The sequence below is a fragment of the Melozone crissalis genome, unplaced genomic scaffold (genome assembly GCF_028551555.1).
Source record: "Melozone crissalis strain CALT ecotype California unplaced genomic scaffold, PUWL_Pcris_2 ptg000016l_1, whole genome shotgun sequence".
In the NCBI taxonomy this organism is placed as follows: Eukaryota; Metazoa; Chordata; class Aves; order Passeriformes; family Passerellidae; genus Melozone; species Melozone crissalis.
The window spans coordinates 7,215,562-7,230,898 of NW_026535794.1; the positions used below are offsets into that span (position 1 = coordinate 7,215,562).

The 15,337-nt window shown below is 38.3% G+C and overlaps 1 protein-coding gene across 8 annotated transcripts in view; it reads right to left on the minus strand.

The window, feature by feature from the left end:
• KMT2C (lysine methyltransferase 2C) overlaps positions 1-15,337 on the minus strand; it is a 188,356-nt gene that overhangs the window by 80,709 nt on the left and 92,310 nt on the right. For all 8 annotated transcript variants that reach the window (XM_054273841.1, XM_054273845.1, XM_054273848.1 and 5 more), the window contains 5 exons: positions 6,196-6,358; positions 5,357-5,528; positions 2,493-2,607; positions 1,555-1,727; positions 631-791 (listed from right to left, as the gene is read on the minus strand). In XM_054273841.1, the coding sequence (XP_054129816.1) occupies positions 631-791; positions 1,555-1,727; positions 2,493-2,607; positions 5,357-5,528; positions 6,196-6,358 (784 nt within the window). The remainder of the gene's footprint in view (positions 1-630; positions 792-1,554; positions 1,728-2,492; positions 2,608-5,356; positions 5,529-6,195; positions 6,359-15,337) is intronic.

Sequence of the window (15,337 nt, forward strand, 5' to 3'; positions counted from 1 at the left end):
TATTTTTTAAAACATACTTTATACTTCTCTACAAGTTTCCACCTTCTGCTTGATTTGTCCACTTAGACAAGAATGTCTCAGAAACAAGATGACTGATCATACATTGCTTTGAAAAAGGACACCTATTAAAAGCTGTCTAGCTAAATAAACACCTGTCCCTTGAACACAGTCCAGCTCCCACTGCTCTGTCCTTCCTGGATAAAGGGAGAACAAGCACTATGAGACTGACCAGCAGCTAGACAGAAACAGGAGAACTGAATGTCTCCAAAAATATCTACCAGGCACAAATGAGTGAAACAGCCAGGCTGTCAAATGAATACATTTATGAACTGTACCACATCCAAAATAAATCAGTGAAGTTTACAGCTACAGCCTGAGAGGCTGGAGCTGGAATGTTGAGAGCCACAATTATGGTGCTCACCAGCCCATGTTTGTACCCAGGATCCTGAAGCCAGAAAGAGAAACCACCCATGGACTGCCTGAGCAGCTGCTGTTACATAGAGAAGGGAGGAAATTCTCTACTCTCATAGAGTAGAATTTGAGTGGCTGGTTCACAAAAAGACTTGGTGAGACTACAGATGTTACATCTGATGTTAGCATTTCAGAACTGTGAAGTTTAAGTTTGGTTACCTGTTATACTGTCAGGTTCAGGAATGAGTTCAGAAGTGTTCATTACATCACATGACTGAGTGTGATCCCCTTCTCCTTGTCTACAAAGAGTGCAGATGTAGTCTTTCAACTGAGACTCCAATTCACTACCTGGAGATCTGTCACAGTCTATGTGAATCCATCTGGGAAGATTAATTTATTGTAACTGTGATTTTAGTAATGAAAATATAAAGCATCATAGTAAAAGTCCATTAAAAATAGCACTATTTCACATTCCTATGGGGAAACAGAGATTTTCAACCAATGCTTGATTATGGAGAACTTTAGAGGAATAAGCATATGTCAGCATGTCAAACAATGAACTTAAACATGAAGACCTAAATTGTCCTTAATAAAGTCAATCAGACTCCACAAGATGTAGAGTATCATCATGATGTTGCACAGTAACATACAATATTATTGCAAACAAAACATAGCTTGCATTCTTAAAATGTTCCAAATACTCTATTTTTAGGGGTTTTTTTAAAATTACTGAAATTGTAAAAGACATAAAACTAAACAGAAAACATAAACTTGAAAATTAAAAAAACCAAAATCAACCCAGATGACTGCAAACAAGAGTCTTTAAACTTTAGGACAATTACTTTTTCAGCCTGCTTCCTCACAAAATAGGTTAAATTCAATAATTCAATAGGCAGCAGCAGCTTGCAGCAAGTAACTGCCAGGTACCCTCAAGTAACTGCCAATTAATACTTATCTGCTAAGATTAAAATAAAGCTGCCTGCTATTGTTCTTTGTATTTAGGGAAGAACGATCAAGGAGCTGCCCAAGATCCTGTGGTACATCAAACACATTGTACATCCTTCCCAGAAACCCATCAGTGTCACACTGCTCATCATAACCTTTATGCACTTTAGTACCAATTAACAAAAGCTGGGCACTCACCTTTTGCACATGTGACAATGCAACATATCTTTCTGGAAGTCTTGGAGGCACAGTTTTTCACAGAAAGGACAAGATAAGTTGTCTTGCTGTTGGTAACAACTGTCACATACCAAACAATTATGGTGCCACTGACAACTTGTTCGTGTGCCACACTCAGCACAAACTCTACAGTTCTAGAGATCACAAGAATTTAGTAGTTAATTATGGTATTTCACAATGTGGTTGAACTGCCATTAACTGACATTTTCCTGATTTGAATTAAATTTAATAGGTTTTGTCCTTGATAACACAAAAATTTATCCAACTAGCAGGGCATGAATAACCTGCACAACAGTAACAAGTTTCCTGACACTACTCCTGACTTGAAAGGAGTATCTCTTATGAGATCAAACTTTTTTATTGCTACTCTCAGTTATCGTATGACTGCCACAAACTGATGTAACATTACATACATCTCATATACAAGGACTTCCCATTGCAATTACTTACAAAGTTACTGATAAAACAACAAATTCATCTTGCTTTCCTCAAATGCAAAGGAACCCACAAGCTGCAGAACTGTTTTGGTAAGTAAGGAGGAGCTGAATACCAAGAGACTTCAAGTATGGATTACATACACTATAGCTTTGAGTTTACATTTTTGTTCCCATTGTATCACGAGAGCAGCTGTTATTAACTGCAGGTTATCCACTGCACCTGGATCCTGCAGAGCTGATTTACTGTCCTACACAGGCTGCTTCAGCCACAGCACTGACAGCTCCCCCCACAGAGCAGCTGTGGAGCCACAGGATTTATATCCAAGTGGAATTCCTTCAGAAATTACAAATTATATTACATAGCAACAGCATTCCACAATACACCTGGAACAGCACAGTGTGGATAACAAAGTCTGGGCTCTTAAAAATTACCAGAAGTTATTCTGAAACCTTTCCACTTACTTTACATTTCCAACCATTTGTTGGTACAGCATCCATAACTGGCTGTAGACAGAAAGTATGGTAGCCTTTGTCACATGTATCACACACCAGCATCTTGTTGTCTTCCCCAGAGTGTCTAAGGAAAGTGATCAAAAATAACTTCAATAAGCAGCAACAAAATAACTGTTTCAATAAAAATCTGAACAGGAAGACACAGGTGTGCACATAAAAATATACAAACACTACTTACAAATATCTCCAGAGACAATGCCTTCAAATTCATTTTTAAATACAAGTACAAGTACATACAACTATGTTTATTCACCAAGAGCTGAGCCTGTGCAGCCATTCTGAATAACAGATATTGGCCCACTTTCACTTACACATGTGTAGATAGATTTGATGGCCTTTCTGTACTGAAATCAGTTCAAAATCTGCAATATACATTTTATTTCTTTCTGAAGAAAACATTCAATTGTACTTGTTTCTGCAGTCTGACTGTAATTTTTTCAAAGGAAAAAAGGAGCCATCAAGTCTGATTATTGGAGCTCCTACAATGTCAGACAATATGACTGCAAGAGCAAAACAAACATTAAAGGAAGATATTTCTATTTTTCTACAATGATGTATTACAGAGCTCCACCACAGATTCTAGTGATAAAATAAATTTGCTGAGAACAAGACAAATAGCTTGGTAATATCTAAAGCCATTGTGTTCTGCCTTCATTTAAATAAATGAATGCAGTAAGTAAACATGCAACAAGATTTGCCTAGATAAAGCCTTGCAGTACATGGCATTATACATGCTGGATACCTCATTACCTGGGAGACCTGGTGTTCTAAAAAGCCCTCTCTTTGCATGAAGATATGCTTAAAATGCTGTTCTTCCAGTAATGGTGAAGAACTGCCATATCACTTGAAGTAATTATAGAATCAAAGAATGGTTTGGGTTGGAAAGGACTTTAAAGACCATCCAGTTCCATGGCAGTGACACCTCCCACTAGACCAGGCTGCTCAAAGCCCATCCAGCCTGGCCTTGAACACTTCCATGGTTTCTCTGTTCTGAGTGCCCCTCTGCCCAGCCTGCACTCATGCTTGGAACTGCCCCAGTCCAGGTGCACAAGGTTGCATTTGGTTCACGCTCCTGAGTGTCCCACAGCCCCACCTCTCCAGCCTGCTCAGCTCCCTCTGGATGGGGTCCCTCCTCTTCAGCATCAATTGTCCCACACAGCTTGGTGTCAGTGGCAAAGCTGCTGAGGGTGCCCTTGACCCCACTGCCCATGTCATAACAAAGATGTTTATAACAGCACTAGCCCCAATTCCAACCCCTTAAGAACAACACTCATCACCGGTCTCCACTTCAGTTCTTGACTCCAGCTCTTGAATCCATGGGGTGCTCCATCTGTCAAATCCATCTCTGTCCAGTTTTGAGGCAAGGACAGTGTATTGGACAGTGCTGAAAACTTTGCACAAGTCCAGACAGGTGACACCAGTTGCTCTTCCTCCACAAACTCTGTAACCTCATCACAGCAGGCACCAAGTTTTTCAGGCACAGTCTGCCCTCAGTGAAGTGATGGTGTCTGTCACCATCACCTCCTTATGTCCCATGTGTCTCAGCACAGTCTCCAGCAGGATCTGCTCCATGACCCTGGTAGGCTGGCAGGTGAGATTGACTGGTCTGTGGTTCCCCAGATCTTCCATATTTCCCTTTGTAAAAACTGGGTCTATGTTTCTCCTTTTCCAGTCAGTGGGAAATTAACCAGACTGCCAAAACTTCTCAAGTATGATGGATGGTGGCTTAGCCACTTCATCCACCAGTTCCCTCAGAACCCATGGACATCTCTCAAGTGGTCCCATGGACTGGGTGTGAACATACCACATTTTCTCTGCTTTTTCACTAAAGAGAAGATTTGTTAGCAGATGCTCTAATTGCCCAGTATAACATTTTCAGGGATACTATTTGGAACATTCTTTTCTATTCTAGCTTCATTGCTGAGATTTGCTATCTGCTATGTGTGATCAGGGAACACCCTCTTATTGAAGTGAGTTAAGTGAATGTTGGCAAATACCAAGTGTTCTGTTTGGAAAACAGGAAGGCACTGACTGATCAGACACATGAAGCAGTAGCAGAGTGGATTTTTTCCTTCATACTGTCCCAGCTGATCTGACTGGAGCTGAACAAAACTCATTTCTTTTTCAGTAAGTCCTTCAAAAAAAAAAGCAAGCAAGCAAAAGAACCCTGCAGTGCCCATCAGATGAAGTTATAAGAGAACAAGCCCACAAGCAGTCAGGATTTTCTAAGTGAGCCCTTACAGTGCCACAGCAACTAAGTTTCATTGTCTCTGCCTTTGTCTGGTGCAACTGCTCAGTCAGGGCCACTCATGTCACTTTGTTTCTTTGCTCAACTAAGCCATGGTTTTGTTTTCATTATGATTCTTTATCTGCCTCCCAAAGACATTAAATGAGAGGACCTAATGCAGTAGACCTGCCCAGAGTGTAGGTACAGGCACAAGTGAATTGTCAGCTGAGTAAAAGCACAGGTTCTTTGACTGTGAAAACACTACAGTAAAATTATTTATTTGGTATATTTGAGAAAAATTCTCCTGTATATAAAAGGAGGAAAAAAAATCAGAATGTTTTGCTGCTTTCCAGAACCTGCCATGATGGTAACTCTAGGGGTAAAACACACAGGAATTTCAGCTCAGTTCTTTTAGAACAAAGTTTCCAACACAAGGGTCTGCTCAGCTACTTAATACAACAGAAGAGATGGGGAAATAATCTACACTTTTTAGAAAAAAACCCAAAACATTTAATGAAATGCATTTCAAAACCACAGCACATAAATCTCACACCATCCTCCTCCACGTCCTGTAAGTCTCACTTACTTGCAGTTCTGGCACACTTTGCAATCAGGACACTGCCAACCTGCTCTTTTTAAAGGTGTGACTTGAATGTCCAGGCACATCCCATGGTAGTGCTGGCCACAGGTAGTACAAAAAAGTTGATCTAAGAGGTCTCCAGGGCTGTCGCACACTGCACAATTTGCTTCTTCCTTTGCTAAAAAGAAATATTTTTTCAATTATTATTTTGTTCAAAATTATGAACAATTCAACGAACTCAAAAATTACTTAGTAGTTCTTATGTATACAAAACTTGACCATTCTTATGAAATTCAAATTTAATTAATATATTTAATAGCTACTACTTTAATTCAATTTTCTCAACTAATCTTCTCATAACAAAAGTAAATTCATTTTAAACCTTAATGAAGTGTTACAAAAGAAACTGTTTTATTCTCCTCAAGATAAAGCTGAGAGCTTCTGAACCAACTCCTCTGTGGAACAAGTACAAAATAAAGAGACCTAAATCTAACAGACCTATATCTATTATTTAGATGAAGTGTTTGCAAGAAGGTTGCTCTAACTTGAGTTAGGACAAGCAAGTCTATCAATCTGAACTAAAACTTGGCAGAAGAAAAGCCTTACCAGTAAACTTCTTCCTTGTTATGTCATTAAAAGAAAAACGCTTTGCTGTGCAGGACTGCTGGTCTTCAAAATAGCGGAGTATGAACTCACATCTTTTCTATCCCTGAACACACATGAATTCTTGGCTATGTGAACTGTGACAGTGCATCTAAACAAATGCATTATTAAGCTAATCCTATGACTGTGCAGTTTTCATTAAACCTGGTACTAATTGTGCCATTTGAACACTGTGTACTTACATCTTTCAGGAGCCTGATCAATGTGCTCTGGACAAAGGAGGGACAAGTTACTGAAATCCTGAAATGTGCCTGCTCCAGCAGCACAGGGGTAATGGTACATCTGGGTACATTTCTCTTCACAGCATTTGATAGTGGCTCCAAGGTGCTTACAAAATGCACATCGCTGAAAAACAAACAGAACAAGTCATTTAAAAATTTATTTTTCTTGTAAGTTTTTTAGCCAGATCTGTTCCCCCCATTCATTTAGCAGATGAACACCCTGGCCAGTAGGAGGTAGTGAATACTGAGAAGGAAACTAGTGGGTAGTGTTGTCTTTCAGCTGCACTCCCAAACACAGTGAGCTCTAAACGCACTCTGACAATTAAGATTCTTCTTGTCACAGAAAAGCATTTTCATTCTATGTTATCTAACTTGAGCTTTGCCTTCAGTAATGGGGCTTGGAGACTTATTCTGAAAATAAAGGCAGATGACACCATGCTGTCAATAGGTTATGACTAAAAACCACATGGCTCTGTAAGCTGTAATGCAAAACCACAGACGCTGTAATCAGAAATGCAAATGGAACTCAAGTATAATGTTCTCCCAAAAATCTTACTGGCATTATACAATTCTCTCTGGGATGATAATGCATTACATAACCCTGCGCTTTCTTCTCATCTTGCCTTTCAAGACTACACAAATATCACCACCAAACTTTGAGAAGTCATAAATAAGCACAATTATTATTAGACACCAGAGAAATAATTTCTCAGAAAGAACTACGCAATGATCCTCCAGTTCTCCAGTCAAGAGAGAGCAGAGTCTATCAGTCTGCTTGTAAAAAATCACCCACACCTTTCTGATTCAGTTAATCAGTCTTTTTTCTTTCTCGGATTCATTACAGTCCCTGAAGCACTCTAACATCCTTTTGCACTTTTTCACCAAGGCAACAATAATTTTTAAGGCACAGCACCGTAAGATTTTCAGTAAACTTAAGAAAAAACAGGTCAGCAGCTCACAGGAAGGCATACATAATATACAGCAACAACTGAGCTCAGGGACTCTCATTTTTCACAATAAAAATACAACACTAACACTGGTGTGTTTGATTACTAGCTGAAGTGTCAAGTAACATCCAAATACAAACATAAACCAAATCAAAGAAAAGTTATGTACTGCATCTGCTTAATTCTTAGAATACAGACAATATTTATTCCCATAATTCTTCTCTGTTTCAAAGCCTGGTATGAAATTAGGCATGAAATAGTGCTACTACAAGTCCACAGATATCAAAACCAGCCCATATGAAAATACAAATCACAAAGCTGTGTCAACAGCTACCTTGATATTCTTTAAAACCAGATGAAATGAACATCTTCAGAAAAATATCTGCCAGCACCAGAACTCATGGACATGAGACAGAAAAAATATTAGTGTATGCTAAACAGAACTGCAGTGTAAAGAGAGAAAATGCTCTGGCAAAGAAATGAAAGGGGATCACCAAGGAGAAGTACTGACAATGCTAAGTCTGTCCTGTGATCTGCAGACATCTCATCCCTACCCATGTCTCACACCTGCTGATTGCAGGCAAGTGCATCCTGGTACTTTACCAGCTGAAATGCAGAGGAGAGGAGAGGGAACAAGATAAGCAAATAATAACATGGAGCTCTTGAAGGAGAGCAAGGCAGCAGCAATGGCAATTACATTTATGGACTGCCAACAAAACCAAAGTCCTGCAAGAAACTCCTTTTAGGAAATGATACTTTCAGTGAGAATTGCTGAGGATGTTGCACAAGGTAAATCCTGAACTTAGATGCAAAACCATGAAAATACAGCCCGAAGCCTCTAAAAAAAAAGATCTGCAGCTGCACTGTGAGCCACACACAACCTATTTTGTCCCTGATGTTCTGAAAACCTATGGAGATGGATCAAGACACAACTCTTACAGGCCACACTTTTTTCAATGATTTTACTCAGTAGACAAAAAAAAATAGGGGAACTTGGGAGGAGCTGAAGTCCAAAATGTATCCCTCAAAAAAGTATTCAACAAGACTTTGCTGGATTCCATCATGGACCCTTAGTAGCTATTTAATCAGGAAAAGAAAACTATGAAAGAACTGTAAGCACTTTAATAATCCAACATTTATTAAAAGCTAGGAATAATGGAATAAAATAGCAATATAAATGGCATTTTTAAATACCACATCTGTTTTTCAAAACCACCCATCAACCATGCTACGCAGCAACCACAAAATCAGAATGTAACTTTTCCCAAATGTTCTATGAATAAATGAAGAAATTATTGAAAATTAGGAAACTACAGGATTACTAAAAAACCTTGAAAAATGTTGATGGTGGTTTAAGGAACCACATAAAGATGCTGGAAGAAAAATGGAAGCCCAAGTTACATGTAATTGAACCCTTCAAACCCATCTGCTAAACTGCACTGGCAATGAAAAGCATTTGGCAGATAAGTGAAACACACTTTGAAAACAATGTGGTATGTATCATCTGAAGCAAATAAAAAGCACAGAATATCAACATTTGCTGAATTTGTAAGAGAGATAAAGCAGTCTGAAGAAACTAATGCCCAAAGGGACTTTTTTGGCAGCAGATGTTGGTGAGAAGAGTTACTTTTCCAGCACTAGAAGCCAACACTCCCCTGAAGCCAGGCCCCATGCTATGACCCCAAAAGAACAGCAGAAATGTATTAAATTAAACAAAAATATTAAAAGCTCTGCTAAACAAAATCAGTAACAAATAAGACTTTACTACTGCTAAAACATGGCACCATGACAGCAGGAGATGGAATGAGGCAGTAAATCATGCTGCCCATGAGATGCATGCCCATACGAGGACAGTCCCAGAGCCAGGACAGGCTGGAGTCTCCAGTTTCATTGGTATGAGCACAAAATAAAGTGTTGTGGGAAGGGGGTGGAAGCTGAATTTGAAGGGCAGGTATTGGAAAATGGTAATCTGTCAAGGCAAGACAAACACTGTTTTGTTTATGGATCAAATAATTTTACATTCCTGTTTTACAGGAAAAAAACCCCAACTTTATAAGTTGTCAAAAAGCTGGAGAGATGATTTATTACTTATTCATAGTACACTCGAGGAAATAAACTAAAGCAGAGCTAGCAGACTATTTTCCTACTCAGGAATTCCTTCAGTGGTTACCAACTGTTCCCTTCAGCAAGTTCCTTGTGCACTTGTCCATTGCAAGAAAGCTCTGAGTCCATCCCTACTTGTGCTACTTCTTACTATTGTGATTTCCACCATTTAAAACTATCCACTCCTCTTTCTACTTGATAATTTTGACTTTTTTGTTTTTTACATCTGCTTTTTCAGACAGAAAAGGAACTGATTTTTTAAAAGCAAAAGCTATGCCATCTTTAAAATTTGATTTTAAAATTCCTTTTATTTACTAATCCCACTGGTTCAAATATGACATTGTTGAACATAATACAGTAGAAGAGGAAGAACTAAGTGCACACACAGAAAACAAAACCTGATTAATCACTTCTCTGTATTCTAGCTCTATGGGAGAGCATCCTCCATGAAATAAGAGTGGCACAAACCACACAGAAGATTTCCAGGAAGACAAAAACTCAAAAACCTCCTTGCTACAACCGTAATTGCACCAAAACCAGCTGAACAAAAATGTTAATTCTGCCTTGTTGAGCTCAGCTGATGTCACAAATCCTACTGGCTTTACTGGAAACAGATGGCCAAAGTGGAAAATGGTGACAAGAGCAGCAGCTTTTTGTTCAGGTATTTCTAACCTTCCTGCTGCTTCATACTTTGGAGTACTCCAAAATCCTGTGCAAGTTCAAATTATAAAAAGATGCCTGTAAGACAATGTAAGAGTTTATCCAGATAGTACCAAGAACTAATCAGAGGTCATGTTTTATCATTTTATTGCCCTCAGAATTACTTTATAGTATTACTGTCTCTGCAACCAGACAAGTAACAACCCTTAAAAGGCAGATATTAAAGAAAAGCTAAAATACAGTCTTTGAGTAAGTACTTTGCAACTTGGTTAGTGTTCTAAACCTAAATGTTAGTACTGTCAATTGCAAAATGTTCTTAAGCAAATGACAAGTTTTTCACTGATTATTAACTTTTTCTTTAAAAAAGATCAGGTGACACAATCTATGAGAACAATAAGAACTTTTAATTTTATGATAGTGTACCAAAAATACACACAAGCCATCTGTCCTTGGTTAAACAATTTAATGTATTACCTGTAAGAACAAATTTCAAACAGTTTAGCTATAGAGAAATGTTGTCACACAAACCTGTGACTGAAGAGAACTGGACCTTAACAACCTGTCATTAAGGAGAGCATGAAGAAATTTTTATATAAACAGTGATTAATGAAGTATGTTCTGTGGTGGTTCTGATAATCTTCATTGGTTACTCCATCATCTAGAAAGAGTTTTATATTGCTTGCAGACACTAATGACCATTAGCACCTCTCATGTCAAATGCACTGGTTTAAGTACCATAAAGCACTAAAGAGCACAATGCAGCAAAATGGCAACATAAAAACAATTAATGGCTTTCTACTGAACTACTAATTAGAAGTACTAAACAGAACACCTTTCCAGGAGTACTGGAAATTACCTTCTAGCTTTTTAATTTTATATGACTCACGTCACAAATTTGGAAATGACTCCAATTTATAACAAGTCAATCAGAGATCAGTTACTCCTCTTCCTCAACCCTTAACACAGTGACTCAACACATTCAATCAAGGCAGAAAGCAGAAGACTCTTTTTAAGTGTGGAAATTTCAGGCTCTCTACAAGTCACTATTTTGTTTCTCCTTCACACCAGTTGCCTCTCTTTTTCGTCTTCATTAAAAAGTACATTAAATAAACTGTGTGGATATTAAGGCATTTAAGAATTCAGAGAAAAAAAGCATTCAAGTTTTGGAGGAGTGCTTTTCGTAATACTGGTGGTGAATAAGTTAAAAACTTGCAAGAATCAAGTTTGCTAAGCAAGATGTTTTTTATTTGAAACCTGAAATAGGTAGGAGAAAACATACAAACTTTATTGCACACAAATTCTTCCTCATATAACCTGAAATGTTCCCAAACCCTGTTTATTCAGAAGCTCCACTGAAGGGTTTGGGTGCCTTAGAGCTGTGTTTTACTCATCATTACATAAGCTAGCAGAATAACTGCATGGATATGATCTCCCTCACAGGCTCTGCCTTTGCTGCTTTTTTCACACTTCCATGAAGAAAAAGGTTTTTTTTTTTTAATCACCTCCTCGTTTTCTGCAAGAGTTAGGATAATGTAAATGTTTTTAGTGAGGCTAAGCTTTTCCACAGCTATCAACCAGCTACTCCCTTAATTCCCATCTAATATCCACCATGGCAGAAGAGCACACATGAGCCTGTTGTTTAGTTAGACTGTCAACAACAAGAAGGTCAATAATGTTTAATGTAATTTAAACTGTGGTTATTAGGCTTCAGCATCAGCAACTCCAGGACAAACAAGGCAAGAACAAAAATCATCAGCTTTGGTTTGAGGCTGCTTTTTGGCAGGCTCAGAAAACAGACTATTGTGCCAGTTCCATTTGATTCATGCTCAGAAGGTCTTAAGAAGTGTGTGTAGACATTTCTTTGTGTTGGCAGAGCACGGGCTGAGCCACAAATTGTTGGAGGCTTGAGAAAAAATAATTGAGGGAAACATTGCTACATGCTTGTTGTTTAATGATCATCTCTAGGCATCTGTTACTGGTCACTGCAGAACACACTGGGATGAAGTCAACTTTCTGTCAAACCCAGCAGAGCTCCTGAACTCCTAAATCATATATAGGCGTTCTGAAGTAGCTCAAGCATTCTATAGATTATGCCATAAGTACATTTATAAAGGCATTTAAAGTAGAAGTAAAATTTACTGCTCATACTGTCACACTGTGCTTCCAAAGGACACAAGGCTTGATGAGAACATCCAAACTTCATTATATTTAATAAGGCTCAGTCATTTTATGGAATTTACTTCATGGCAATTCAGTTGGCCAAACAGTGGGTTACCATTTTCAGGCTCCACTGACAACACTGGCCAGATCTCCAATGCCTGCAGCTGGAATTGCAACACAGCTCTCAGGTAGGCACATCCACAGGGGCTCAAAATTTAGATCACAGCCTTGAGCTGTCCTATGTTGACACAAGTTCTCTACTGGTACCACAGCCAAGTCCACATCAAAGTTTGTGTCAGCACAGCACTATCAAAGAAGGGATGTTAATGGAGACTGTTAAAAAATACTTTCATATAAATCCTCTTCTATTTTTGCAAGTTTTCTGAACAATAAAAAGCTGGGATAAACTTCTCACAACACATCTTTAAATTCTCTTAGATGTTATTGGAACACTTAGACAAAACTTTCCAGCCATTTCTGACAACAGGAAAGTCATTAACAAAAACATTTTGTTCATCTTAAAAACAGCCTCATTCATGGGACTTGTTATTTGTCATAAGTTTTAGAGTGGGGGATGCAACTTCTGCCCTTTCCCTGTAGATCTACCCAGATGTGACTAAGCTTGAGAAAACTATCTCCTTTTTTTTTTTTAATGTAAAACACTTCCACAAGTTTGTCAGTAAAAAATCACAGAAAACCTACTCTCATTCATCATAACTGATCTTCTCCAATTTCTAGCACTGACTGGGCATCATGTACCTCCTGCAAAGGTTCCTTCAGTGTAACAACGATTAGAGGGAGGAAGTCTGTAATAAATACTCTAAGCCCAAGCACAAAAAGCCACTGGAATGGAAAGCAGACATCCCTAAGGATCCTGATACTACTGTCACTTAATCATCTGGGGAATAGGAGTATCCAGCACACAGGCAGATGGACAAGGAGCAAAGAGACAAAAGGGATTCACTGTGCCAAAGAATCTGATGAGACTGGGAGGAGAAACCATGGATGGAGATGGAAGCTGAGGAGGAGCAGGGACAACACTTGAAGGGTCAATTAATCAAACCTGGGCACTCAAATTGGACAAAGACCTTAAGGGAACTCGGGTGTGAGACTCAGGAAATGGTGATGGGACAGATCTCAGAAAGAACCAAGGCAAAAGGGATGAGAAATGCTAAGGGGAGAGATGAAGAGTGGAATGGCTAAAAATATCAACCTGAACAAAAAGTCGGAAGTCTGAGACAGCTGAAATTGGATGAAGATTAGGAGGAAAAGTACACTGTTCTCTGACACTTAGTGCTGTATCACTATCAGCCAGCCAGCTCAAATAGCAGTGCTCTCATGCAGCCACAAAGGCTTTAAACCTGCAGTTTGGGAGTTCTGCCTCCTCCTTTTCTCCGTGACAAAAGGAAATGATACAGGCAGACAAACACAAGGCAACACAAGACATGGAGACAGATAAAGGGATGGGCAGACATGCACACGTGTGTGTGCACTAAAACACAAGGAGCATTACAGATCAAACGTGGATTTTGTGCATAAAATAGATCTTTTAAGAGGAGTTACTGACTTGAAGAAACCTGTTACCTGTGAGACTGTGTTTAATTTACAGAGAGGAAAAAAGGAAGTATTGGAAAAGGTTGTGGATGGCTCATGGGAGAAGAAAATCACTTAGTTATGGCAACAGAGCAATAGCCTGCAAAAGAGTTGTAGCTGCATCTCTTCCATGAAGCTCCTTGATGATACTGGGCAGGTATCACTTACTTTTACTATGTAGAATTTTTCCTAGTGGTTTTTTTTTTGGTTTTTTTTTTTTTTTTTTTTAGTTTTTAATCTTATTGTTAAAAGTTTTCTTTGCCCTGTAAAAATTCAGTCTTAATTTCTACATAGATTGTGCACTCACAACTGCACCAGAATGAAGAACTGCAATTTCAGTGCAACCTTTTTAACTAAGGCTGAGTATTTTTGAAACTCCTTCAATTTGCCATCCAAATTAGCAGATATAAATAAATTCAACTTCTCTGGTGGCAAACGTAGCCTAAGACACATAACAAGGCCACATAAATCTGCTATTCAAAAAAATTTACAGACAAGTTATTCACATGTTTATTATAGTAAAAACATTATCGAAAAAATCATGCAGAAATGAGGAAATCTTTTTTCTCAGCAGTACCTGCATAGTCTACATACCTACACACTAAACACTAGTTTTAAAAATGGAATACTGAAGAGATTTATACTAAGACAGCAATGTCCATCCTATGGACTGAACTAGGCACAAACTGTTCTGCATGTGATCATACAATTAAAGATTCATAATCAGGCCAAGGTACAGAAGACATTAATTATGTGCAAAGGACATGAACTGTGTGCAAAGGATGTTAACTGTGTGCAGACAACCTGTCTTCTGACATGGCCTTACTTTGTGTTTTCATTTTATTGTCTTAATAATGCACTCTTTCAAGAAAGATTTTGAAGATGCATTACCCTGATTAAACAGAAAGTTAATGTCAGCCAAAGTCACTACATACACTCAATGATACATATAATTTACAAGGTAATAGAAGGGATGGAGTGACAAGAAACTCTGGATTATGTAGAGACATAAAAAATGCAAGAATTTCCTGCCTTTAATACCTTCCTCATTAGTGAGCACCTCCTTAGTATTCCTTCCCCACTGACTGCAATCAGTACCTTATTGTTCATAATTCCTATTTCCTTGGCTGTTCCTAAATTGCACTCTCCAAATGGCACAAAGTCATCATAAACAAAATCCTACATCTTCAGTTCACTAATTTCTGTAAATTGAGCTCAAACAAAGCAATTAGGTGGCATACTTGGAAACTACCAGCTTGAACATTAGTACCATTTCTTCCCTAATAAAAACTCGACATGTTTTATCTGGCTAGGGCTTTTAGCTTTGTTTTGCAACTTGACTAAATTAGACACTTATATGTATTTGTCCCATTGCTTCTCCCAAGACATGGTATTCCAAACCATATTATATAATATTTATATAACATATTATATAAATAATATTATATTATATAATAGATTTAACTCACAACCACTGAAATAAATAAATAAGCCCCGTGTCTTTCCATCCTGTTCCTTCACTGATATTCCTAAGGCAAGCATTGTGTAGTGCAACATCTTGACCTAGAATTTAAAACCCTAAAATTACTGGTCAAACATTGAAGCAGGTTATTCAGCTGGGCTTCAGGGAGGTGAGGGTG